The sequence below is a fragment of the Schistocerca cancellata genome, chromosome 6, assembly GCF_023864275.1.
Source record: "Schistocerca cancellata isolate TAMUIC-IGC-003103 chromosome 6, iqSchCanc2.1, whole genome shotgun sequence".
Lineage (NCBI taxonomy): Eukaryota > Metazoa > Arthropoda > Insecta > Orthoptera > Acrididae > Schistocerca > Schistocerca cancellata.
In genome coordinates, this window is record NC_064631.1 from 396,886,264 (window position 1) to 396,913,389 (window position 27,126).

Below are 27,126 nucleotides of genomic sequence, written 5' to 3' on the forward strand. Positions count from 1 at the left end.
TTGACAACGTTGTAAGCTGTAGTTAGTTCTGCAGCAACAATGAGCAATTCTTCCTGGGTATCTTCTATAATCATGAATGTAGAAATAGACTTTCACGTCGATGCTACCGCGAATCTATTTGTATGATTCTTCGCAGAAATGTGATGCCTCACACCTGCCTTGCCTTGCCTAGATGAAACAGGTACAAATTTCACCCAGCGCTTCCTTATCCATATGTCCTTTCTTGACAAAAGACCACTCTTTTGTGCAATCATCTGAAAAGTGACACTTTCTCTATTCATCCTTAGGCATTTTCGTTCGCTGTGATAAGTTTATTAAATGGTAAGCAGTCCACATTAAAACTTTAGTCACCGAAGTAACGTCGCTATAAGCTTCACACCCTATATACCCGCAGTAAACACTTAGAACACTACTAAAATTTTTTGAAACATTTTATTTTGATTCTATTGGAAGTCGGCAGTTCTGTAAAAAAAATTTTTATAACAAAACACTCCGAATCGCAATAAATTAAATAAACATATTTATGCGGTTTGGGCTGTTTAATTATGTAATAAATCAGACGTTACTAGCTTGCACTCGTTCGTTTTACGTTTAGAAAGAATGGTCTTATCAGATCGCTATTCAAATGGGAACTGCCTGATTCTTCTGCGTGGCGGTGCTTAAATAGCTCCAGCCCCGTACTACTGGAGACATCTGCTATTTTCTCGAATGACGGCGCTAGACCCAGAAAGTGCTTGTATCGTCGATGCAACATACGCAACATGCAACACCATCTGTGAGACTACCATGTTAACATAAACTGGTTGACACAATTAAAAGTAACTGACGTTGCATTTACGTGGTGCGCTAATAGGTGGCATTACTTCAGTACTTGAGCCAAGCTCGCAACAGTATTTTGCAAAAGCCGGGACAAATTTGAGTCTTGTCGGGATGTCGTGACAAGGAGGCCCATAATGTTGACTGTCTCGATACATCGGGACGGATGGCAGTCCCCTGCCATTGCTCAACATTAAGATTGTCTTTATCACAAAAGTGGTGCACAGTGCTGAAAACGAAATTTTTGATAAACTTCTGTAAGGAGTACTACTGTCTGTGGCGTTAGGACGTAGTAAATCGTACTTATTACTCGTCGCTGGTTTCTGGAATTTTCGAAGCTGAGCGCTCTCTCCTTTTCTCTGGCGGGAGCACTGTCTGCTATTTAACATCAACAATGCTGATGCGGTACTGATCACACCCGTGTACATGAGTGGAGAGTCGTTTGGGTTCCGTAAGAAGCGGTTGCGTGCAACCGCGTCGTGCTTAAATTGTCTGATGAATTTACTAAAGAGTTGTTCTGGAGTTTGAAAGTATTACGTCGGTTCGTAAGGTAAAATTAATTTTTGGTGCGGTTTATTCACAGAGAGGTACATGCAATTATTTGTGATACACACTGACAGAAAAAAATCGCAACACCAAGACGAAGTTGTACGACATAAACATGTCTGTTGAAATTTCAAGCCAGTCGCTTAAGACCGGCTTTAGAAGCGCCACTGTGACGATCCAATTCAAGTATTGCTTTAAATACAAGTTTTAACTGTCGAGTGTGTTTGTTACCTTTGAGACTGGATGTGGTGAGTTGCTGGTAGTCAAGAATGCCTTTAGGGCGATAACACGCCATTAATAACACCTCGCAGAGTTTGAACGCTCGTATAAAAGGGCTACGAGAAGCCGGATTTTCCTTCTGCGACATTGCAGAAAGACTTAGCAGGAATTTAGCCATTATACATGATTTATGGCAGCAGTAGGCACGATAATGTGAGGTCCCAAGAAGATCGTGCTCCGGACTGGGTCTGTACTAGATCTGTAGCAACATCTGAGGAGTAGTTGGCACCACAGTGACACAACCAACTGTTACAAATTGGTTACTTCAAGTACAGCCCCGAGGCAGATGTCTTGCAGCGTGCAGTCCACTGATCCCAAACCACTGGCCTTTGTGACTTTTATGATGTCAAACGAGAGCTCATTGGAGGGTAGGGTGGAGGTTGTTGTGTCTTCTCATGAAAGCTAGTTCTTCCCCAGTGCCAGTGATGGTCGTGTGTTGGTTGGGAGTAGTCCATTTGAGGGCCTGCAACCAACGTGTCTGCGCGCTCGACACACTGTACGTACACGTGGCGTTATGGTCTGGGTGTGCGATTTCGCATGACAACAGGAGCATTCTGTTAGTTATTCCACGCGCTCTGGCAGCAAATTGTACGTCAGTCTGGTGATTCGACCTGTTATGTTGCCATTCATTCACAGCATTCCACGGAGTGTTTTCCAATAGAATAACGCTCGCCCGCATACCGCTGTTGTCACCCAGCATGCTCTACAAACTGTCGACCTGTTGCTTTGTCCTGCTGTATCATGAGATCTGTCTCCAGGTCACCACATATGGGACATTATCGGACGACAACTCCAGCATCAGTATTAACCATCACTGTACTGACGTCCAGTGCAACAGGCGTGGAACTCCATCCCGCAAACTCATATCCAACACCCGTACAAGCAAGTTTACTTTCATACATACAACATTTGGGCGGTTACACCGGTTATTACTACACCATCATTTCACATTTGCAGTGGCCTATCTCTCGCTTTCATAAACCTGCGATCTTGAAATGTTAACCACTTAAATATGATACATAGACAAGTGTACTCCCGAAATTTCATTACTCTGTGTTAATTGTTTCTTGGCGTTGCCACTTTTTTCCGTCATTGCATATGAAAGAAAGGTATGGTCGTTGTTGGTTGGTAACTTAATTCCTTGGAACATGTTGATATTTGAACAAATACGAAAAGGCTTGTATGAATAGTGACAACGTCTTAAATTAATCTAGAAATGTTATGGAGCAGTAGTTACTACAGCATGAAAGTCAAACGAGTTTAACTGTTAATACAAGAGGCGATGAGCCTAGACATTGTTAAGGATTGTGCTACGTGTCAAAATGATAATAAAACGAAGTAACATTGTTCTGTACTGTCATTATTCGAAACTGAGAGTTTCCATTTTATAACTGAGGGACTTTAATATTTGAATAGTGTAACGGAGATGTGTTCGTATTAAGCTACATTGCCAGGTTCATTTAGTAATGAAGCGTGTTCTCTCTGTAAAAATCCCGTACCCGAGTCTGATAGCCGCAAAATTAATAAACTAAAATACGTTTAGAAGGACCTTTAAGGTACCCAGTGATATAAAATATCTGACAACAGCAAAGTTAAGCCTGAAAAACTGAAAAAGTTTCTCCTTGGCAATTCTATTTCGTAGAATAATTTCTATCTTTCTAATTTGTGAAAGGTGTTGGGTACAGAGCGTGGTGGCGCAGTGGTTTGCACACTGGACTCGCATTCGGAAGGACGACGGTTCGATCCCGCGTCCGGCCATCCTGATTTAGGTTTTATGTGATTTCCCTAAATCGCTCCAGGTAAATGCCGGGATGGTTCCTTTGAAAGGGCAGGGCCAGCTTCCTTCCCCATCCTTCCCTAATCCTATGACACCGATGACCTCGCTGTTTAGTCTCTTCCCCCCAAACAACCCAACCCCAAAGGTAGTGGGTAGGAATCACAAACTCACATCAGCATGAAAAAACCTTGCAAATGGTCAGCATGTGGCCATATTTACAAATGAATGTCTAATATGAGTGTAAAAGACTCGTTCCACATCATTACGATTAATAGTACAAATTAACCATGGAACATTAAAGCAAAACAAAAAAAAAAAAAAAACAAATGAACGCTATTTCCCCTTCCTGTGTCTAATTCACGATATAATCACACAAACTATCAACAGATGTCCGTACGATCGTGTTCTGCACGGAAGATGGCATTCCGGTAAAAGGACAACCACGCCAGCGAAGACGTCATTGCAGTCATCAAACGGAGTAGTATTTGTCGGGTAGTCAAATTGGTTCAAATGGCTCTGAGCACTATGGGACTTAACTGCCGAGGTCATCAGTCCCCTACAACGTAGAACTTCTTAAACTTAACTAACCTAAGGACATCACACACATCCATGCCCGAGGTAGGATTCGAACCTGCAACCGTAGCGATCGCGCGGTTCCAGAATGTAGCGCCTAGAACCGCTCGGCTGTCGGGTAGTCCCACATCCACAATCGCTATGTACACAGTCAAAGACGGCGTAGTACGGCGCAGAGAAGACGCCTGCCTAACTCTGCAGTGAAGAGGCTTAGTAAGAATGGAAGCAGGACAGTCGCTAACTGATGTGGCCCGGTAGCTTAAAGTGAATCGTTCCATTGTTTCTCGGATGTGGCGACAATTTATAGAGTCCGAAACTGTATCCCGAAGACCATGGCAGGACCGACCATGTGTGACATCAGAAAGAGACACCATTATTTGTCTGTAAGGGTGCAACGGTACCGTCTTAGCACTGTACGGCAACTGGCATCTGACCTCGCAACATACACTGGACGTGTTGTATCGAGGCAAACGCTGTACAGAAGGCTTCGGTAGCGTGGCCTTTGCTGTCGGAGAGTTAATGTGTACCTCTGACGCGTATTCACAGAACGCAACGTCTAGAGCGGATTCGTCGGCCTGCCACCTGAACGGTCGAACAGTGGTTCAATGTTGTTATAACAGATAAATCCAGACTTAGTCTGCAGAGTGATTCTCGACGTATTCGCATCTGGAGGGAACGTGGAATACGATTTCGCGACGCAAACGTCGTGAAAAAGAGACCAATATCGAGGAGGATCCCTAAAGGTGTGCGCGGGGATTATGCTGACCACTCGAACAGCTCTTCATGAAACTGCACGGGTGAATCGGTAAGGTTTAACTGCTGTCAGGTATCGTGAAGAGATCTTGGGACCTCATGTGCGGTTGTTGCAAGGTGCTGTGGGCCCAGACATTGTACTGATGGACAATAATGTCCCAACCTCATAGAGCGCGGGTGGTTGATGTTTTCTTGGAAACGGAAGATACTGCACGCATGGAGTAGCCTGCTCGCTCTTCCGACTTGAATCCCATAGGGCATGTCTGGGATGCACTGCGGAGACGGGTTGCATCTCGCCAACATCCACCAAACGCTCACCACGACTTGCGATCAGCTCTGCACGAAGGACGGGCGTCATAGCCTCAACATGAGATTATGATACCATTCATTACGTGTGCCGTCGTTGTCAGGCCTCTGTTGCTGCCAGAGGTGGCCACACCTCTCACTGAGCGCATTAATCAGTTGTCGGAATGTGTGTGCAAATCCGTGAAATTGGGAAAACGAAGAAAATTTTTGTCTACCGTTGTACCGGGTGGTCAAAAAGTCAGCATAAATTTGAAAACTGAATAAAACACGGAATAAAGTAGATAGAGAGGTACAAATTGATACACATGCTTGGAATGACATGGGGTCTTATTAGAACCAAAAAAATACAAAAGTTCAAAAAAATGTCCGATAGATGGCGCTTCATCTGATCAGAATAGCAATAATTAACATAACAAAGTAAGACAAAGCAAGGATAATGTTCTTCACAGGAAATGCTCAGTATGTCCACCATCATTCCTCAACAATAGATGTAGTCGAGGAATAATGTTGTGAACAGCACTGTAAAGCATTGGCGTCGGATGTTGTCTTTCAGCACTCCTAGAGACGTCGGTCGATCACGATACACTTGCGACTTCAGGTAACCCCAAAGCCAAGAATCGCACGGACTGAGGTCTGGGGACCTGGGAGGCCAAGCATGACGAAAGTAGCGGCTGAGCACACGATCATCACCAAACGACGCGCGCAAGAGATCATTCACGCGTCTAGCAATATGAGATGGAGCGCCATCCTGCATAAACATCGTACGTTCCAGCAGGTGTTTATCAGCCAGGCTGAGGATGATGCGATTCTATAACATTTCGGAGTACCTCTTACCCGTCACGGTAGCAGTTACAAAACCAGAATCACGAATTTCCTCGAAGAAAAAAGGCCCGATAACGGTAGATGTGGTAAATCCAACTCATACCGTGACTTTCTCGTCGTGCAATGGAGTTTCCACGACAGTTCTAGGATTTTCGGTGGCCCAAATTCTGCAGTTGTGGGCGTTGACAGACCCTCGGAGCGTGAAATGAGCTTCGTCGGTCCACAACACGTTACTCAACCAACCGTCATCCTCCACCATCTTTTGAAACGCCCACACCGCAAATGCCCTTCGCTTCACTAAATCGCCAGGTAACAGTTTATGATGCAGGTGGATTTTGTACGGATAGCATCGGAGGGTACGCCTCAGTACCAACCAAACAGTAGTGCATTTCTTCCTGAACTGTCTCAGCAGCATTACGCCTTCTGCTCGGTCGGCCGCTGCGGGGTCTATCGTCTAAACAACCCGTGGCTTCGAAATTCGAAATCATTCTCGCCACAGCTGCATTTGCCACAGCTGCATTTGTCAACGGACCTTTACCCGTTCGAATCCACTTCCTATGGCGATAGGATCGTAATGCTGAACTGGCACATTCCCCATTCTGAGAATACAGCTTCACTAAAAGCGCCTTTTCAGGTAACGTTAACATGCTGCCACTGCTGGCGCATCCGATTCTCTCTCCCATTTCAGCTCGTTTTATACACTTGTCATGCGCAGTCATTGAAGTTTTGCTGTCCAGCGCCATTTGTCGTAAATTTTGTGAACTTTGTTGTTTTGTTCTAAAAAAACCCCATGTTATTCCAAGTATGTGTGTCAATTTTTACGTCTCTATCTACATTATTCCGTGGTTTATTAAGTTTCCAAATTTATACTGACTTTTTGATCACCCAGTACATGTTGCAGTTGTTTACGTTCTGTGTTCTTTACATTGTTGTTACTTTACTGTCAACTGTTTGTGCTGTTTTGTGGCAAAATAGTCACAACTTCGCAAAATTTACCTTTGTTGCTTTAATTTTGGACACGAGTATAGCTAGATCGCTTTATCATTCATTTTCTAAACGAAGGGGAATATTTTCGGGATATAAACAGTGAGGTCATGCCACGTATGTACCCATATTAAGTTTAAAAATGGGCAGGAGACTTTCAAAGAGTTGAAGAAAACATAGTCTTATGAGATCAGGTGAATCTCAAACAGTCCTTACTTCAGTAGAAGAGACCTGTAGGAAAATGGTGGAAAGAGTGATTCGATACCTGACCAAGTGTCTTTTGTTCACTTGAGTCAGCGGTGTAGTCGTTACAGATGGAAATAGGTTACATACAGAGTGTTACAAAAAGGTACGGCCAAACTTACAGGAAACATCCCTCACACACAAATAAAGAACAGATGTTATGTGGACATGTGTCCGGAATCTCTTAATTTCCATGTTAGAGCTCATTTTAGTTTCGTCAGTATGTACTGTAATTCCTCGATTCACCGCCAGTTGGCCCAATTGAAGGAAGGTTATGTTGACTTCGGTTCTTGTGTTGACATGCGACTCATTGCTCTAAAGTACTAGCATCAAGCACATCAGTACGTAGCATCAACAGGTTAGTGTTCATCACGAACGTGGTTTTGCAGTCAGTGCAATGTTTACAAATGCGGAGTTGGCAGATGCCCATTTGATGTATGGATTAGCACGGGGCAATAGCCGTGGCGCGGTACGTTTGTATCGATACAGATTTCCAGAACGAAGGTTTCCCGAGAGGAAGACGTTCGAAGATCGGCGTCTTAGGGAGCACGGAACATTCCAGCCTATGACTCGCGACTGGGGAAGACCTAGAACGACGAGGCAATTCTTCGTGCAGTTGACGAATACCCTAATCTCAGCGTCAGAGAAGATGCTGCTTTACAAGGTAACGTTGACCACGTCACTGTATGGAGAGTGCTACGGCAGAACCAGTTGTTTCCGTACCATGTACAGCGTTTGCAGGCACTATCAGCAGTTGATTGGCCTCCACGGGTACACTTCTGCGAATGGTTCATCCAACAATGTTCCAATCCTCATTTCAGTGCAAATGTTCTCTTTGGGGATGAGACTTCATTCCAACGTGATCAAATTGTAAATTTTCACAATCAATATGTGTGGGCTGACGAGAATCCGCACGCAATTGTGCAATCACGTCATCAACACAGATTTTTTGTAACACCCTGTATGTGAAGTACATGGTCCTTAAGTCTGATGCATTTAAGAGTGAGAGAGAGGCTGCGTGCCGCCCCACAGGTATGCTGGGACCGTTATTGGCAGCTGCGAGGGGCGACTGCACAGTGGGCGACGGCATGCGGCAGACCAGGAGTTGCGAGCCACGCCACGCCATACTAGTGCCGGCAGCACGCGAACACAGCGCCGGCGGTGGCTGCGCGTGGCTTCACGTCGCGTCGCGTGAGGCCGCCCCAGTGATAACGTCGCCACTCACACAGCGTCCGCAGACCCCCCCCCACCCCCACCCCCTCGAACACAGCCGACCAGCTATCGCATGCGACGGCTCTCGATCTACCTGCTTCGCGAAACAGGGGTCCTTAAATAGAAGCGTATTACCAAAAGATGACACAATTTTCTCCACGTGCCCGACAAACTGTTATTTGAACGACGTTAGTGAATCCCCGAAACCAGCTCGTCATACTTCGCCACTGCTGTTTACTGTTGGCTCTGCAAAGGATAAAGGGGATGTATGACAGTAAACGTCTCTGTAGAGTCGCTTGATAAGACTGCTGTCACATTTGTTTTTCACCTTGTGTGTGCTAGAATGTGAGTGACTAGGTGTTTTCCTATATCTTTTCGGGTATGTTTTGTGTTTATATATTTTTTTAAAAAAAATTATTTATTACAAATTTATAATAATTATACAATCTTAACCCACTTCCTTAAATGATTAGTGGGTTCTAATTTTATCCAACATTAATTGCATCTAGATCCAAATTTAACTGATTAGTGAGCTACAGCTACAACTAGATAACAATGGGCAACTAATTTATTTATTATTATTAATCTTATCTTTATATGACCTACGCTTAACTAAACTCTATTGCCTGTCACAGTTGTGTCAGTTATTTAAGCCTTGCTCATCGAGCTAATCCCGAAGAGCGTGCCCCTGACACTGGGCAGGCCAAGGATGTTATTCGCTGCAGGTTCCTAAACAACTAATTTCCTAAACTAAGTCTTACTAACTAGATCTAATCTAAGTCCGGTGCTTTGTCCTGTATCAGTTTGTAAGTAGGCTGTTTATGTTTTCTTATCGGCAACGTTACGTAGCGCTCGGTATGAAAATCACTGGCTGTGCTGTGTGCAGTCTGTGGCTAGTTTGCATTGTTGTCTGCCATTGTAGTGCTGGGCAGCGGCAGCTGGATGTGAACAGCGCGTAGCGTTGCGCAGTTGGAGGTGAGCCGCCAGCAGTGGTGGATGTGGGGAGAGAGATGGCGGAGTTTTGAAATTTGTCATGAACTGCTATATATATTATGACTATTAAGGTAAATACATTGTTTGTTCTCTATTAAAATCTTTCATTTGTTAACTATGCCTATCAGTAGTTAGTGCCTTCCGTAGTTTGAATCTTTTATTTAGCTGGCAGTAGTGGCGCTCGCTATATTGCAGTAGTTCGAGTAACGAAGATTTTTGGTGAGGTAAGTGATTTGTGAAAGGTTAGTCAGGGCCATTCTTTTGTAGGGATTTTTTTAAAAGTCAGATTGCGTTGCGCTAAAAATATTGTGTGCCAGTTTAAGCACAGTCATGTATAAATGTTCAAAGGGGACGTTTCAAGTGGTGTCGTACCCCACTCCCCCTCGTCCTGAATGCGGCGGATTCCAGACTACGAGGAAAGTCGGCCTGTCCACGCACAGGCCGTATGGGCATATGGCGCGAGATTCAGCTAATGTTTGGTGTGTCTCAAATTGTTAATTTATGTCCCTTCGGTATTCTTTTAACACTTTTCGTGATAGCTCATCCGCCAATTGGTGAAGAGTCTGAAAAGTGTCTTCTTGTCTAAGTAAGTAGTATGTGTTATGGTCAGGTAATTGGTCACGTAACGTTGATGCTACATCATTGAAAAGGGGGCACTCGTAGATCACATGATCGCGAGTACCCTCTGATACACCACATTCACACGCGGGTGTTGCCCTTTCCCGAACCGACATGAATATGTCGGGTATGGCCCGTGACCAGTAAGAAAATGGACCAGTCCTCGGGTAGGTTCAAAGTATTTCATGCCCAATCGTTCCCTGACGTTAGAAAGAAGTTCAAATGTTCTGCGACCTGTTTCTTCTGCTTCCCATAATTATTGCCACAATTGCCTTGTTGTTGTTGTGGTCTTCAGTCCTGAGACTGGTTTGATGCAGCTCTCCATGCTACCCTATCCTGTGCAAGCTTCTTCATCTCCCAGTACTTACTGCAACCCACATCCTTCTGAATCTGCTTAGTATAGTCATCTCTTGGTCTCCCTCTACGATTTTTACCCTCCATGCTGCCCTCCAATGCTAAATTTGTGATCCCTTGATGCCTCAGAACATGTCCTACTAACCGGTCCCTTCTTTTTGTCAAGTTGTGCCACATACTCCTCTTCTCCCCAATTCTATTCAATACTTCATCATTAGTTACGTGATCTACCCATCTAATCTTCAGTATTCTTCTGTAGCACCACATTTCGAAAGCTTCTATTCTCTTCCTTTCCAAACTATTTATCGTCCACGTTTCACTTCCACACATGCCTACACTCCATACAAATACTTTCAGAAACGACTTCCTGACACTTAAACCTATACTCGATGTTAACAAATTTCTCTTCTTCAGAAACGCTTTCCTTCCCATTTCCAGTCTACATTTTATATCTTCTCTACTTCGACCATCATCAGTTACTTTGCTTCCGAAATAGCAAAACTCCTATACTGCTTTAAGTGTCTCATTTCCTAATCTAATTCGCTCAGCATCACCCGACTTAATTCGACTACATTCCATTATCCTCGTTTTGCTTTTGTTGATCTTCATCTTATATCATCCTTTCAAGACACTGTCCATTCCGTTCAACTGCTCTTCCAAGTCCTTTGCTGTCTCTGATAGAATTACAATGTCATCGGCGAACCTCAAAGTTTTTATTTCTTCTCCATGGACAATTGCCTTATCTCACCCTTATCCTCAACTCTAATGGCTAATATCTCTTCTACCTTCGCGGTATTCCCCTTTTTTGCCCAAAAGCACGCAGCCTGTTTTAGAATTTTGATGTCCAGGGGGCAGAGCCCCATTATGACTAATAGAGCTCCCCCCGGGGATGTTCTGTACACCCTCGCAGATCTCAGTATCATGTTTCTCTGGACCCTTCTGACTGTCATGGCGGGCACAACCCTCGTGGGCCTGTGTGCCCAGACTCCCGAGCCGTAACCCACTACTGATGTTAGGATACTGTTGTGATATAGTTTTATGAGGTTGGGGGAGGAAGAAAATTCTTTTATGTTTTGTGTTTAGTAGTTGAGTTGCTATTCTTCTGGGAGCACCGGTATCTCTTACCTGAGCAAAGAGGTCTATCCTGTTGTTCGCGAGTTGTCTGTCTGTTAGAATGGTGGCGGAAACGAGCCCTCCGGTCGCTTCCGTTTCACGCGTGCGATTTGTGAGTTGTCTGAGTGAAGCCCCGCTCTGCTTCTAGTTACTGGTGAGTGTGGTCATAGTTTTTAAGTAAGCCTAATGCTACCAGTTATGAGACAGGTCGTAACTTTAACAACAGACTTCGTACATTAATCACTGAGAATACTTAAGTTTTGTCCGCAGCTCGTGGTCGTGCGGTAGCGTTCTCGCTTCCCGCGCACGGGTTCCCGGGTTCGATTCCCGGCGGGGTCAGCGATTTTCTCTGCCTCGTGATGACTGGGTGTTGTGTGATGTCCTTAGGTTAGTTAGGTTTAAGTAGTTCTAAGTTCTAGGGGACTGATGACCATAGATGTTAAGTCCCATAGTGCTCAGAGCTATTTGAACCATTTTTTGAACTTAAGTTTTTCAGCCTAACTGAAGTGTTCCGGTTAATTCCTCGGGATGTGGTAAGCGTTGTACATGATAGACAATGCCTGAGTTAATGATTGTACCCGGTGGTAGAAGTTTGTTGCGTTCACCTGGAACATTCCGGTGTGGAGTGCGCTCCACGGAATATGGTTAAGCTGAGCAAGGGTGTTTTTAATCTTGTGTGAATGTGCGAGTAACTGTGACTTCGTGTGCGTGCGACATTTTTTTTCATTTATTGTACCTTTCTTTCGCCTTTTACAGTGTCTACCTGGTGTTGTTCCACGTGTTCTTTATTCTGTGACCATGTAGCTCCGTTATTCCTGTCTATGCGTTATCCGGTCTACTGTAATTAATTAGTGCCGGGTGACTTAGCTGACCTATAGCATTTTCGTGTTTTCTAGGAACTTCTGGTACCTGCTTTTGTTTAATGAGGACCACGTGTTCTTTGAACCGTTGGGGTCTTCCACCTTGCTGGTTTTGAAGTCAGTTCACTGTGATTCATGTTCTATTCGTTCCTTTAGTCGTTTTCCCTCATTGATTCCACACATTTCGTGATTTTCTTTTATTTCTGTTTTGACGGTTACGTGAGTGACTCAGTCCACCATGTGGTCAATTCAGTTCATTCTGTGTTGCGTGCGCGAAATATCGCGTCGCGTATTGATAGTATCATGGTGTTCCAATTAGTGTAAACCTCTTTGCAGTTAGTGCATGCACGTACTGATGGTGGTTCCATCCTCTGAGCTTCGTCTTTTTAAGTGTGGTTCTAGACTGCGTGAAGGAAATCGTGTGTTTCCTGTTTCTTTTCCTCTCTTTTAACTCATATACACCTAGTTAAATTATACGACATAAATGCGTTTTATCAAAGCATGGTAATATATCTCATGTTCAGGCACAGGTTAAGAATATTCATAGGATGTCCACCTACTGTTCTTAGTGGCTATCTCAGAATAAAAGTGTTTAGTAAAAGTTCATATCGTTTGCCTTGTAACCTTCTTTATAGCTCATCAAATAACTACCTGATTTGCAGGTTAATCCTTTTATAGGCCTTTGTTCTTTAAAGTACTGGCCTGATTTTACATGCTAAAATGTAAATGTCGTGTGACTGGGGCGCCCCGTGGGGTAAACCGTTCGCCGGGTGCAAGTATTTCGATTTGACGCCACTTTGGCGATTTGCGCGTCGATGGGGATGAAATGATGATGATTAGGACAACACAACACCCAGTTCCTGAGCGGAGAAAACCCAGCCGGGAATCGAACCCAGGCTCTTAGGATTGACACTCTGTCGATCTGGCCACTTCTGTTTTTTTTTTTTTTTTTTTTTTTAGCATTTTGTTCGTTGTATTTGGTCGAAGCGGACGTCACATGACACACACTGAAGTTCGTTGTTGCTCTTTTCATTCAATTTTTTTATTACAGAGACGCGCCAGGTCTCTGACCAAATACGCTGAGCTACTGTGCCGGCACCACTCAGCTACTGGGGTCGGACATTTTACATGCTGCACAAGGACAACTTACAGATTAAATTATGAGTTTATTTAACGATATTATGTGCTCTGATCTTTTATCTTGTTGATTACAGTTGAAATTTTATTACCTTTTCTTTTGAACAAATAGTCTAATAATTTCCATCCAGTCTCTTCTCGTACGTTAAGAAGGGCTTGGGCTGAAGCCGACCCAGTGCTTTAATTGAGCATTATAGGCGGCTTGATCACTGATTGCGCATAAATGTTAAGTACGCCTGCAGACTGGTACTTAACATACATCAATAAGTCAAGTACCAGCAGTCAGCTTATAGCAATTAGTAGCGAAAACTGACATGACTGAAAGAATGCAATCAGCAGCTGTATTGGTGTCGGGATATTTGGTGCCGTTATATGAAATCTGATACCCTGAATTTAAGTAAGGCACTAGTTTTTGCATAGAATCTCAAATATCTAAGTTACAACGTTTTAGTGAAATATATGTTACACAATTTTAAGCTAAAAAACTAAAAATGGAAGATCTTTTATTACACTAGTGTGCAAAAGTTAAGGACGAAAGCAACATTCACACCATGTTTCACTGCCAAGTAAAATAGCTCTATGTAACTTAGACCATACGTAGCAAGTTAACGACAAACATAACCATCTGAGGTAGTGCACACTCATAGCAATGCTACGAACATAGATCTCCCAAAACGAATAGAAATATACCACCATAAAGCAAAAAGTCACGATTTACTGCTAAATGGTATGGTTGTTTTAGTTAGGCACATTTATTTAGAAAAAAATGATATACGTGTGATGACGTGTAATATAATGATGTAATGTAGCTACAGTACAAGTGTCAGCAATTGGTTAAATCTGGAACCGAATAGCCGTCCGCTGTGGCCGAGCGGTTATAGGCACATCAGTCCGGAACCGCGCGGCTGCTATGGTCGCAGGTTCGAATCCTGCCTCGGGCATGGATGTGTGTGATGTCCTTAGGTTAGTTATGTTTAAGTAGTTCTAAGTCTAGGGGACTGATCATCTCAGATGTTAAGTCCCATAGTGCTTAGAGCCATTTGAACCATTTTTTGAAACTAACAGAAATGACGCTTTTATTCAAAGACAGTAATTACAGTGAAGTCACCTCAATTCATAATGGTCCCCTGGACATTAAAAATGCGGGTCGTGGTTCTTAATAGGTTATGTGACAACCACGCATGGCACTGAATGCTCTACAACAATCTCTCATGTTGGTGATAATACTGTCAAGCATTTCCTTCACCAGCGCGATTGACAACTAGTGGATGGTCGTTCGTGCTCCATCACGTCCCTCCAACTCATCCCACACGTGTTCGATGCTATTTAAGTTGGGAGAACGGGCAAGCTACCAGATTCGTCGAATATCCTCTCCTCCCAAGAGCTGCTCCACTTGCGCTGTTCGAGGCACTCGTGCAGTGCCATCCGTAACAATGAAGTCACGGTCGGATGTACCCCTGAAAAGACACACATGGTGAAGGAGTGAAGTGTCACAGTAATACTGACCGGTGAGTGTACCGTATTCAGAAATTTGGAGGGCAGCACGCCCGTGCAACAGTATGCCTCCCCACACTGGGGCCAGCAAAACAATCATGTTTGACAACACCGGGGGTACCAACATATGGCAAGAGGTACGAACACGTACTGCACCGTGGAACATTGTAGAAAATGATCGTTGGTGGTCCGGATGTGTTAGTGTGGGAAGGCATAATGTTCAGGGGCGCATTCTGCCCTGACTCAGTTTTCAACGGCGACAATGCGTGACCGTATCGAACAGCGCATGTGGAGGAGCTTTTGGAACGAGAGGGTGCTCGGCGAATGGACTGGCCTGCCCCTTCCACACAGACTACGCGAGTGCGTAAAAGAACTTGCCCCCTTCTAACAGCCGTGTACCGCAAGTCTCTAGAGGAACGGAAGGTTGCAAATGATTGGAAAAGAGCACAGGTAGTCCCAGTCTTCAAGAAGGGTCGTCGAGCAGATGCGCAAAACTATATACCTTTATCTCTGACGTCGATCTGTTGTAGAATTTTAGAATATGTTTTTTGCTCGCGTATCATGTCATTTCCGGAAACCCAGAATCTACTCTGTAGGAATGAACATGGATTCCGGAAACAGCGATCGTGTGAGATACAACTCGCTTTATTTGTTCTTGAGACCCTGAAAATATAAGATACAAGCTCCCAGGTAGATGCCATTTTCCTTGACTTCCGGAAGGCGTTCGATACAGTTCCGCACTGTCGCCTGATAAACAAAGTAAGAGCCTACGGAATATCAGACCAGCTGAACACAGCACGTTGTTCTCAATGGAGAGAGGTCTACAGACGTTAAAGTAATCTCTGGCGTGCCACAGTGGAGTGTTATGAAACCATTGCTTTTCACAATATACATATATAAATGACCTAGTAGACAGTGTCGGAAGTTCCATGCGGCTTTTTTGCGGATGATGCTGTAGTATACAGAGAAGTTGCAGCATTAGAAAATTGCAGCGAAATGCAGGAAGATCTGCAGCGGATAGGCACTTGGGGCAGGGAGTGGCAACTGACCCTTAACATAGACAAATGTAATATATTGAGAATACATAGAAAGAAGGATCATTTATTGTATGATTATATGATAGCGGAACAAACACTGGTAGCAGTTACTTCTGTAAAATATCTGGGAGTATGCGTACGGAACGATTTGAAGTGGAGTGATCATATAAAATTAATTGTTGGTAAGGCGGGTGCCAGTTGAGATTCACTGGGGGAGTCCTTACAAAATGTAGTCCATCAGCAAACGAGGTGGCTTAGAAAACACTCGTTCGACCTATACTTGAGTATTGCTCATCACTGTGGGATCCGTACCAGATCGGATTGACGGAGGAGATAGAGAAGATCCAAAGAAGAGCGGCGCGTTTCGTCACAGGATTATTTGGTAAGCGTGATAGCGTTACGGAGATGTTTAGCAAACTCAAGTGGCAGACTCTGCAAGAGAGGCGCTCTGCATCGCGGTGTAGCTTGCTGTCCAGGTTTCGAGAGGGTGCGTTTCTCGATGAGGTATCGAATATATTGCTTCCCCCTACTTATACCTCCCGAGGAGATCACGAATGTAAAATTAGACAGATTCGAGCGCACACGGAGTCTTTCTGGCAGTCGTTCTTCCCGCGAACCATACGCGGCTGGAACAGAAAAGGGAGGCAATGACAGTGGCAAGTAAAGTGCCCTACGCCACACACCGTTGGGTGGCTTGCGGAGTATAAATGTAGATGCAAATGTAGACTAGAGTCCCACTGAGCACGTGTGGAATGTGTTGTGGATACGTACTGCAGCACGTCCATATGCACCAGCGACCATCTGGCAGCTATCAGGCGCGCTAGTGGAGGAACGGGCACGACCCGTCATAAGAACTGCGTACGAACCTTGTGGAGCAAGTTGCAGAGCATGCATTTCCCAACCCGATTTTGTAAACGTCTCTATGGCAACGCCTCTTAATAGCTCTATAGGTGGCGACTGTTTTTGCCTACAGCCGTCTGCGTTTCACAGTTGAAAGCTATCAAAAGCGCTCGCAGGCGTCAGGGATTACCCTAAGTTGACTCGACAGTAGGAGTACCTTGGCAGTAAGGAGTAAATTATTAAAACTTTATGCATGACGCATCATTTTTGCACGCATTTCAGTCTTTGTTGCGACATATCTCTTGAGCTATGTGCTGTACGAAAATATATTTGTGGTAGGGACAGACAGCGGCATATGTGGACAGTATTTGCGAATGCGCAATGCGGTAGTTTTACGCACTTCTCAGTGTTTATGGCGTTCTATCTCATGAACTGTGTGTGGTTCCAGATATAATTTTGCAGGTACGTTTAGCGGCATATGAGGATATTGCCTGTAATATTTATTGCGATTAGAATTAGTAGCACAGAAATAATAAATTTTAAACGTCTTGCGTGCTGAGGCAGTTTTCTCGTATCTCATTGTTTACGACAGATCTCCTGAACTATGATAGGTAGGTGGCTCTGACCCCCACAGTCGTTGTTCCCTGATTTGTGTGGCAAGTTTGGTTGAAACCGGTCCAGTGGTTTAGGAGATGACGTGACACACACACACACACACACACACACACACACACACACACACACACACACACACACCTTACTGTTGAACAGTCCCTCCCTTTTCATCAGTAAAATAGATCATGAATATGTAAAGCGTCCTTGAGACTAAGCTGTGAGTACTTAGTGCTGAACTTCACGCAAGTACGGTACAGTCGAAGAAGAATCATAAACAAAAGAGAACGGAAAAATATGTTCTAAGTTGGGAGTGATAGTAACATAGCCCAGAGGCAACAAAACTTTAAATTGCAACACTTTATTACAGTAGTTTGCAGTAATTAAAAATCTGCAAACAAAAACGTTATTTATTACAAAGCTGTTACAGAACGGGCGCAACACGTCCCAGGTTCCATATTATGCCAACCGCAACCGTCTGCAGTATCTTGAACAGTCTGGTTACAGATTGGTACAGGTAACTTCTAAAACAAGAAACGAGTTTACATATACGAACAAATACCATTGTTTTAAGAGCATACAATCCACCCCGAGCTTGGGAATTCTAATACATTATTATAGCAATTATTATTATTATTAAAGAATATTTTCACAAACAAGAAAAACTTTTAAAAACGGAATTTTAAATAAAAGATGCACGGCGTCAGTAAAAGGCGCCGCTAAGATTAGTCAGCATTTAATTTACTTATAAGAAATGAAACTCTAGTAGTAGCCGTCCAATAGCAAAATAATATGCGGATGGTTACCGCGATAAGCAGTTAGGCCAATGATGGCAATTTGGAGTGATTAAGTAAGAATATTTTCAATAAGCTCAGCAGCGCTTAAGATAGCTCAATAATATCTAAACGACACAACAACTTTATCAGTACATACAGTAATAAAACCCCTGTCTTTCGAAGGCAGCCAACACATTTGCTGATAAAGATAAGATACAATATTCACGTAAAACTATTAAAAGTCAGTACTGTTAGGGACAGTGCGAAACCCGCTAAAACAGTTAAGGCACGAGCATTGAACAAAGTTTTACAGACTTGCAAATGCTCACCAACATCATGCCGACGTTCAGTTCACCTTGTTCAACCACATAGAGTAACTTTCCATGAGCCACAGCGCCTTTCACCTGTGGCACTAATAAAGGCGATTACGATCCACCGCATTCCACAGTCGCGAGCCACACAATGCCGCTGCCCCGTACTATCACCATAGCCGACTCAACCTGGTGCATCGTGGAGCTTCCTTCATGGCGAGCGCCACACCAACTAGTGCCTGCCGTAAACTCACAGCACAGCAAGCCGCTCGGTAGTGTCGCCCTCCGGTCTGTCTTTACCTGCTGGGCGCTCCACGCCCTCCACCTTGCGGCGAGCGATACATCGCAGACGGAGAACAATACTCTCTGATACCCGCTACGGACTGTCTCACTGTATTGGAATTCCTAGTTCCTCTGTACGTCCTGCACCAGGTCGAACATAATGTCAGGCACAGCAATATCTCGTTGTCTCCAGGCTGCACAGTGATTGATCAGAATTCACGTTTTACTGAGAACCACTGATTCTCGTTCTTATCAGGCACAGTTGAGCCAACATCCCTTCGTTGTTATTCAGGACCAAGTTATCGTAGAGCTAAAATGCACCGTTCTCGTTCCCTCGGAATATCTAATCGCCTTTCTCGTCTTTAGTGTGCTGTCTGTAAACTACAGTTACTCCATGCTTATGTGAGACAGCATCGGTTATAAGATTTCTTTCACTCCGCAGGTGAACGGGGAGCGGGAGCCGGCGCTGGTGTACCGCGACTTCCGGGCGGCGGCGCTGCGGCTGCTGGGCGTTCACGACACGACCGCCCCCGCCGCCCCCGTGCCGCCCGCGACGCCCGGCCTCCTGGGCGGCGGCGCCACCGTTGCACCCGCGCCCGCCCCCGCACCTGCCCAGAACAACCACATCCGCAACGGAGGCCCGCCAGCTGCCGTGGCCAACAAGATGGCCGTGAACAAGATCGCGGCCTCCAAGGCGGTGCTGGCGCAGCCGATGCTGGCCGCACAGACCAACTCGACGCCTCCCGCCGCCCCCGTCACGCCGCCGGCCGTGGAAGCGGTGCCCGTGTACCGCGCGCCTGCCAAGGGCTTCCCGCCGGTCATCTGGGTCATAGGTCAGTCTGTGCAGCCTACATCACAGTCTACAGACGGGCTTGGCACTTTCCTAGTGATTACTCTCGTTTACTTCCACGTCCGTTTGCATTTTAGAACAATTTATAATCCATTAATTGTGAAGGGTGAATGCACCTTCTCCATGAAAAATCCAAAGTATTACCATATTTAATTCTTGCGCTAGTGAAAATATGACAGAAAAATATGAAAGAAAAAATCGCAACACCAAAAAATAATTACTTTAGAGTAATGAAATTTCGGTAACTTATTTCAGTGATCCACATTGCAAGATCATAGGCTGATGTAAGCGCTAGGTACACCATTGCAGACGTGGAACGTTAGTACGTTAATAACTCGTGTAACTGCCAGAATATTGAATGCAAGCATGCAAACGTGCATCCATTGTGTCGTATAGATGCCTGATGTCAGTTGGTGGGAAGGAGTTCCATGCCTTTTGCACTTGGTCAATCCATACAAGAGCAGTTCTACATCTATATCTAGATCTACATGGTTATTCTACAATTCACTACTTCTCTACCATTACACTCTCGAATGGCGTGTGGGAAAAAGGAACACTTAAATCTTTCCGTTAGAGCTCTGATTTCTCTTATTTTAAAAGTGATAATCATTTCTCCCTGCGTAGCTGAGTGTCAACTAAATATTTTGGCATTCGGAAGAGAAAGTTGGTGATTGAAATCATACATAGATCTCGCCGCAAAGAAAACCGCCTTTGTTTCAGTGACTGCCACCCCCAAGTCGCGTATCAGTGCGATAACACGAAACGAGCTGCCCTTCTTTGCACTTTTTCGATGTCCTCCGTCAATCCTTCCTGGTAAGCATCCCTCACCGCGCAGCAGTATTCCAGCAGAGATCAGACAAGTGTAATGTGGGTTTGTCGTATCTTGTGTTCAGCCAACAAAGGGCAGTCTTTGTTTCGCCTTCCTACAATATTATCTATGTGGTCTTTCCAATTTAAGTTGCTCGTAATTGTAATTCCTAGGTATTTAGTCGAATTGACAGCTCTTAGATTTGTGCGATTTATCGTATACCCAAAATGTATCGGATTTCTTTTAGTACCAATGTGGATGACCTCGCACTTTTCTCTGTTTAGTGCCAATTGCCACTTTTCGCACCATACAGAAATTCTCTCTAGATAATTTTGTAATTGGAATTGATTGTCTGATGATTTTACTAGACGGTAAATTACAACATCATCTGCAAACAATCTAAGGGGCCTGCTCAGATTATCACCTAGATAATTTATGTAAATCACGAAGAGCAGAGGGCCTATGACACTACCTTGCGGAACGCCAGATATCACTTCTGCTCTACTCGATGATTTACCGTCTATCACTACGAACTGTGACCTCTCTGAGAGGAAATCACGAATCCAGTCACACAACTGAAACGATACTCCATATGCAAGCAATTTGATTAATAGTCGCTTGTAAGGGACGGTATCAAAAGCCTTCTGGAAATCTAGGAATATGGAATCGATCTGAGATCCCTTGTCGACAGTACTCATTACTTCATGGGAATAAAGAGCTAGTTGTGTTGCACAAGAACGATATTTTCTGAATCCGTGTTAGTTATGTATCAATAAGTCATTTTCTTCAAAGTGATTCATAATGTTCGACTACAGTATATGGTCCAAAATCCGACTGCAAATTGAAGTCAGTGATGTGGGTCTGTAATTAAATGGGTTACTCCTATTTCCTTTCTTGAAACTGGTGTAACCTGTGCTACTTTCCAGTCTTTAGGAACAGACCTTTCGTCAAATGAGCGGTTGTATATGATTGCTAAGAAAGGTGCTACTGCGTCTGCATACACTGAAAGGACCGTGATTGGTATACTATCTGGACCGAAAGACTTGATCTGAGTTGTTTCGCAACACGTAAGGAGTCTACTTTTATATCACTCATGCTAACAGCTGTTCTGGTTTCGAATTCTGGAATATTTACTTCGTCTTCTTTCGTGAAGGAATTACGGAAAACTGTATTTAATAACTCTGCTTTAGTGGCCCCATCATCGGTAACATTTCCATCGCTATCGTGCAGTGACGGTATTGACTGTTTTTTGCCACTGGTGTACTTTACATACGACCAGAAACTCTTTGGGTTTTCTACCATATTTTGAGACAATGTTTCATTGTGGAAACCATTAAAAGCATCTCGCATTGACGTCCGCACTAAATTTCAAGCTTCCGTGAAACTTAGCCAGTCTTGGGGATTTTGCGTTCTTCTGAATTTGGCATGCTTTTTTCGTTGCTTCTGCAACAAAGTTCTGACGTGTTCTGTCTAACATGGTGAATCAGTCTCGTCTCTTATTAGCTTTTGTGGTATGAATCTGTCTATTGCTGTCGATACTGTATCTTTGAATTTGAGCCATATCTGGTCTACACTTACATAATTAACTTGGAAGGAATGGAGACTCTCTCTTAGGACGGCATCAAGCGAATTTTTATCTCCTGTTTTAAGTAGATATATTTTGCGTCTATTTTTAGTGGTTTTAGTTGATATGGTTTTGAGCCTCGCTACAATGACCTTGTGTTCACTAATCCCTGTATCCGTCATGGCGCTCTCTATTAGATCAGGATTATTTGTGGCTAAGAGGTCAAATGTGTTTTCGCAACCATTTACAATTCGTGTGGGCTCATGAACTAATTGTTCAAAGTAATTCTCAGATAAAGCATTTAGTATAATTTCGGAAGATGTTTTCTGTCTACCACCAGCTTTGAAGATGTATTTTCGCCAACAAATCGAGAGTAGATTGAAGTAGATTGAAGTCTCCACCAATTATAACTGTATGAGTGGGGTACTTATTTGTAATGAGATTCAAGTTTTCTTTGAACCGTTCAGCTATTATATCAGTCGGGTGGTCGGTAGAAGGATCCAATCATTATTGGTACGGCTGTTGAGTATAACCTCTACCTATAGTAATTCGCAGTAATACTGGCTGTGAACTAGTTGTGGACGAAGGTGGAGTTGTCGTCCTATGATGTCCCCTATGTGCTCGGTTGGAGACAGATCCGGTGATCGATTATGCCAATGTAACATATCGAGTCCCTGTAAACCATGTTGGGTTGCAACAGCGGGATGTGGGCGAGCGCTGTACCGACAACCCCTGAAATGCTGTTCATGAACAGCAGAACAACAGGTTGAATGAGACTGACGAACAAATTCGCAGACAGGGTGCGTGGGATAATCACGAGAGCTCCCGCTGTCATGCGAAATCGCACCCCAGACCATAAATCCAGGTTCTATCTTTGTACATCCATAGTTGAAATGGAGGACAGTGGGACGTCAGCTGGTATAAATTTATATTAAAATTGAAGAAATTCCTGCAGTTGAAACTACACGCCTGGAAATTGAAATAAGAACACCGTGAATTCATTGTCCCAGGAAGGGGAAACTTTGACACATTCCTGGGGTCAGATACATCACATGATCACACTGACAGAACCACAGGCACATAGACACAGGCAACAGAGCATGCACAATGTCGGCACTAGTACAGTGTATATCCACCTTTCGCAGCAATGCAGGCTGCTGTTCTCCCATGGAGACGATCGTAGAGATGCTGGATGTAGTCCTGTGGAACGGCTTGCCATGCCATTCCCACCTGGCGCCTCAGTTGGACCAGCGTTCGTGCTGGACGTGCAGACCGCGTGAGACGACGCTTCATACAGTCCCAAACATGCTCAATGGGGGACAGATCCGGAGATCTTGCTGGCCAGGGTAGTTGACTTACACTTTCTAGAGCACGTTGGGTGACACGGGATACACGCGGACGTGCATTGTCCTGTTGGAACAGCAAGTTCCCTTGCCGGTCTAGGAATGGTAGAACGATGGGTTCGATTACGGTTTGGATGTACCGTGCACTATTCAGTGTCCCCTCGACGATCACCAGTGGTATACGGCCAGTGTAGGAGATCGCTCCCCACACCATGATGCCGGGTGTTGGCCCTGTGTGCCTCGGTCGTATGCAGTCCTGATTGTGGCGCTCACCTGCAAGGCGCCAAACGCGCATACGACCATCATTGGCACCAAGGCAGAAGCGACTCTCATCGTTGAAGACGACACGTCTCCATTCGTCCCTCCATTCACGCCTGTCGCGACACCACTGGAGGCGGGCTGCACGATGTTGGGGCGTGAGCGGAAGACGGCCTAACGGTGTGCGGGACCGTAGCCCAGCTTCATGGAGACGGTTGCGAATGGTCCTCGCCGATACCCCAGGAGCAACAGTGTCCCTAATTTGGTGGGAAGTGGCGGTGCGGTCCCCTACGGCACTGCGTAGGATCCTACGGTCTTGGCGTGCATCCGTGCGTCGCTGCGGTCCGGTCCCAGGTCGACGGGCACGTGCACCTTCCGCCGACCACTGGCGACAACATCGATGTACTGTGGAGACCTCACGCCCCACGTGTTGAGCAATTCGGCGGTACGTCCACCCGGCCTCCCGCATGCCCACTATACGCCCTCGCTCAAAGTCCGTCAACTGCACATACGGTTCACGTCCACGCTGTCGCGGCATGCTACCAGTGTTAAAGACTGCGATGGAGCTCCGTATGCCACGGCAAACTGGCTGACACTGACGGCGGCGGTGCACAAATGCTGCGCAGCTAGCGCCATTCGACGGCCAACACCGCGGTTCCTGGTGTGTCCGCTGTGCCGTGCGTGTGATCATTGCTTGTACAGCCCTCTCGCAGTGTCCGGAGCAAGTATGGTGGGTCTGACACACCGGTGTCAATGTGTTCTTTTTTCCATTTCCAGGAGTGTAGTTGCCAAAATAAAATCGACACCTTAAATACAGCTGGAGGAATTTCTTCATTTTTAGTATAAATCCAGGTGTAGGTGCCGTGTGCCTAGCGCGCAGACAGGTTGGTGGCAGGCCCTCAACTGACTTCTTTCAAACTAACTCAAGGTCCTCGGTGGCACAGAGGTAGTACCAGGTTTCATTAGAAAACACAACAGACCTCCACCGTGCCCTCCACTGAGCTCTCGATTGACACCACTGAAGTCGGAAATGGCAGCGATTTGGGGTCAGTGGAAGTTACGGGCCGTCTGGCACAGTTCTTTCCCTTCAAGTAACGGATTTTTAACAGTTCTTTGTGTCGCTGTGGTGCCAACTGCTGCTCACATTGCTGCTGCAGATGCAGTACGATAGGCCAGAGCGCTACGCCGAACACGATGGTCTTCCCTTTCGGTAGTGCCACGAGGCCGTCCGGAGCACGGTCTTCTCGCGACGGTACAGTCTTGTGGCCATGGCTGCAAGCAGTCATGTACAGTTGCTACGTTTCTCACAAGTCTTTCTACAATATCGCAGAAGAATTATCCAGCTTCTCGCACACCTATTAAACGACCTCGTTCAAACTTTGCGAGGTACTGATATTGGCGTTTTTTCCTCCTTAAAGGCATTCTTGACTAAAGTCAACTCCCCACGTCCAACCTCTACGGCAACTAACGCTCACGACGTGTGTTTGAAGCAAAGGTGATCTGCATCATCATAGTGGCGCCACTAGCGCCACCCTTATGCGACTGGCGCAAAATCTGAATCGACATCTTCTTTCAGATGCAGAAACACGCCTACCAACTTTCGTTTATGTCGCACAACTGTTTCCTGGTGTTACGATTTTTTTTTTTTTTTTGCGTCAGTGTAGATATCAATCTCAGTGGTGCTGATAAACAGCTGAAATCGATAAAACTGAACACAGATACAGCGCCTGATTCAATCTCTATCACACTAGCCGAACTGTCTGGTGCTTCAAGAGGCACCTTATCGAAGATCTATACACTACAAAGCAAAGCGGAAAAAATTAATCCACTGTCACAATATGCACAAAAGTGTGTGGTGTGTGATCGAGACAGACTGTCCTCGAAGAGGATTGTGATGAAAAATAAAAGGACTTCAGCTGAAAAAGTCACTACACAATTGAATTTCGCACTCACGAATCGTGTCAGCAGTAAAACAACACGAGGGTACCTCCGTAAGTAGTGAAATGCAGGACGAGCTGGAATTCAACCAGTTACCTGTGCCGGCCGTGGTGGCCAAGCGGTTAAAGGCGCTACGGTCTGGAACCGCGCGGCCGCTACGGTCGCAGGTTCGAATCCTGCCTCGGGCACGGATGTGTGTGATGTCCTTAGGTTAGTTAGGTTTAAGTAGTTCTAAGTTCTAGGGGACTGATGACCTTAGAAGTTAAGTCCCATAGTGCTCAGAGCCATTTGAATTACCTGTGATGCAAATGCCCATAAGAGGAAAACTTGGTGCCGAAGCCACGAACCTTGGACTATGGAGCAATAGGAGAAGCTCATTCCTTCGGATGAGTCTGGTTTCACACTGTTTCCGACTTTAGCAGAGTTTACGTCCCAAGAGTGAAACACTGCGGGGATTCGGTGATAATCTTCGCAGCCATACCGCCGTATTCCATGGGACCCTTGGCTTCTCTGCAAGGTCACACTACTGCCACGGATTATGTGATTATTTTGGTTGATCAGGTCTATCCCATGGTACAATGTTTCTTCCCAAATGGCATTGCCTTAGGCCAAGACGACAGTGCCCCTTAACACGTAGTTCGAATCGTCCAGTACTGTTTTCGTGTATGAATTACTAAGGGACCAAACTGCTGAGGTCCTCGGTCCCTAGACTTAACCACTACATCAACTGTCTTACTCTAAGAACAACGCACACAAACCCAAGCCCTAGGGAGGACTCGAACCTCCGGCGGGAGGGGTCGCGCGTCCGTGACATGGCGCCTCTAACCGCGCGGCCACTCCGCGCGGCGCAATGGTTTTGTGAGGGTGAGTTTGAATTGTCGCATCACCCCAGATCTCACCAGATCTCATTGTTATGGAACCTTTTCGGTATACTTTGGAGAGAAGGGCGCCTGATCGCTACCGACCTACATCATCGTTATTCGAACTTACCATATTTTGCAGGAAGAATGGTATAAATTCCCTTGAAAACTACACATGACCTACACTACTGGCCATTAAAATTGCTAAACCAAGGAGAAATGCAGATGATAAATGGCTATTCATTGGACAAATATATTATACTAGAACTGACATGTGATTACATTTTTACACAATTTGGGTGCATAGATCCTGAGAAATCAGTACCCAGAACAACAACCTCTGGCCGTAATAACGGCCTTGATACGCCTGGTCATGGAGCCAAACAGAGCTTGCATGGCGTGCACAGGTACAGCTGCCCATGCAGCTTCAACACGATACCACATTTCATCAAGAGCAGTGACTGGCGTAATGTGACGAGCCAGTTGCTCGGCCACCATTGATCAGACGTTTTCATTTGGTGAGAGATCTGGAGAATGTGCTGGCTAGGGCAGCAGTCGAACATTTTCTGTATCCAGAAAGGCCCGTACAGTACCTGCAACATGCGGTCGTACATTATTCTGCGGAAATGTAGGGTTTCGCAGAAATCGAATGAAGGGTAGAGCCACGGGTCGCAACAAATCTGAAATGTAACGTCCACCGTTCAAAGTGCCGTCAATGCGAACAAGAGATGACAGAGACGTGTAACCAATGGAACCCCATACCATCA

The 27,126-nt window shown here is 45.2% G+C and overlaps 1 protein-coding gene across 1 annotated transcript in view; it reads left to right on the top strand.

Annotated features, from left to right (window-relative positions):
* Nucleotides 1–27,126, top strand: part of LOC126190817 (adenylate kinase isoenzyme 5) — a 526,350-nt gene that overhangs the window by 435,197 nt on the left and 64,027 nt on the right. The window contains exons 6-7 of the mRNA XM_049931384.1: nucleotides 19,181–19,279; nucleotides 19,466–19,571. Coding sequence (XP_049787341.1) covers nucleotides 19,181–19,279; nucleotides 19,466–19,571 — 205 coding nt within the window. The remainder of the gene's footprint in view (nucleotides 1–19,180; nucleotides 19,280–19,465; nucleotides 19,572–27,126) is intronic.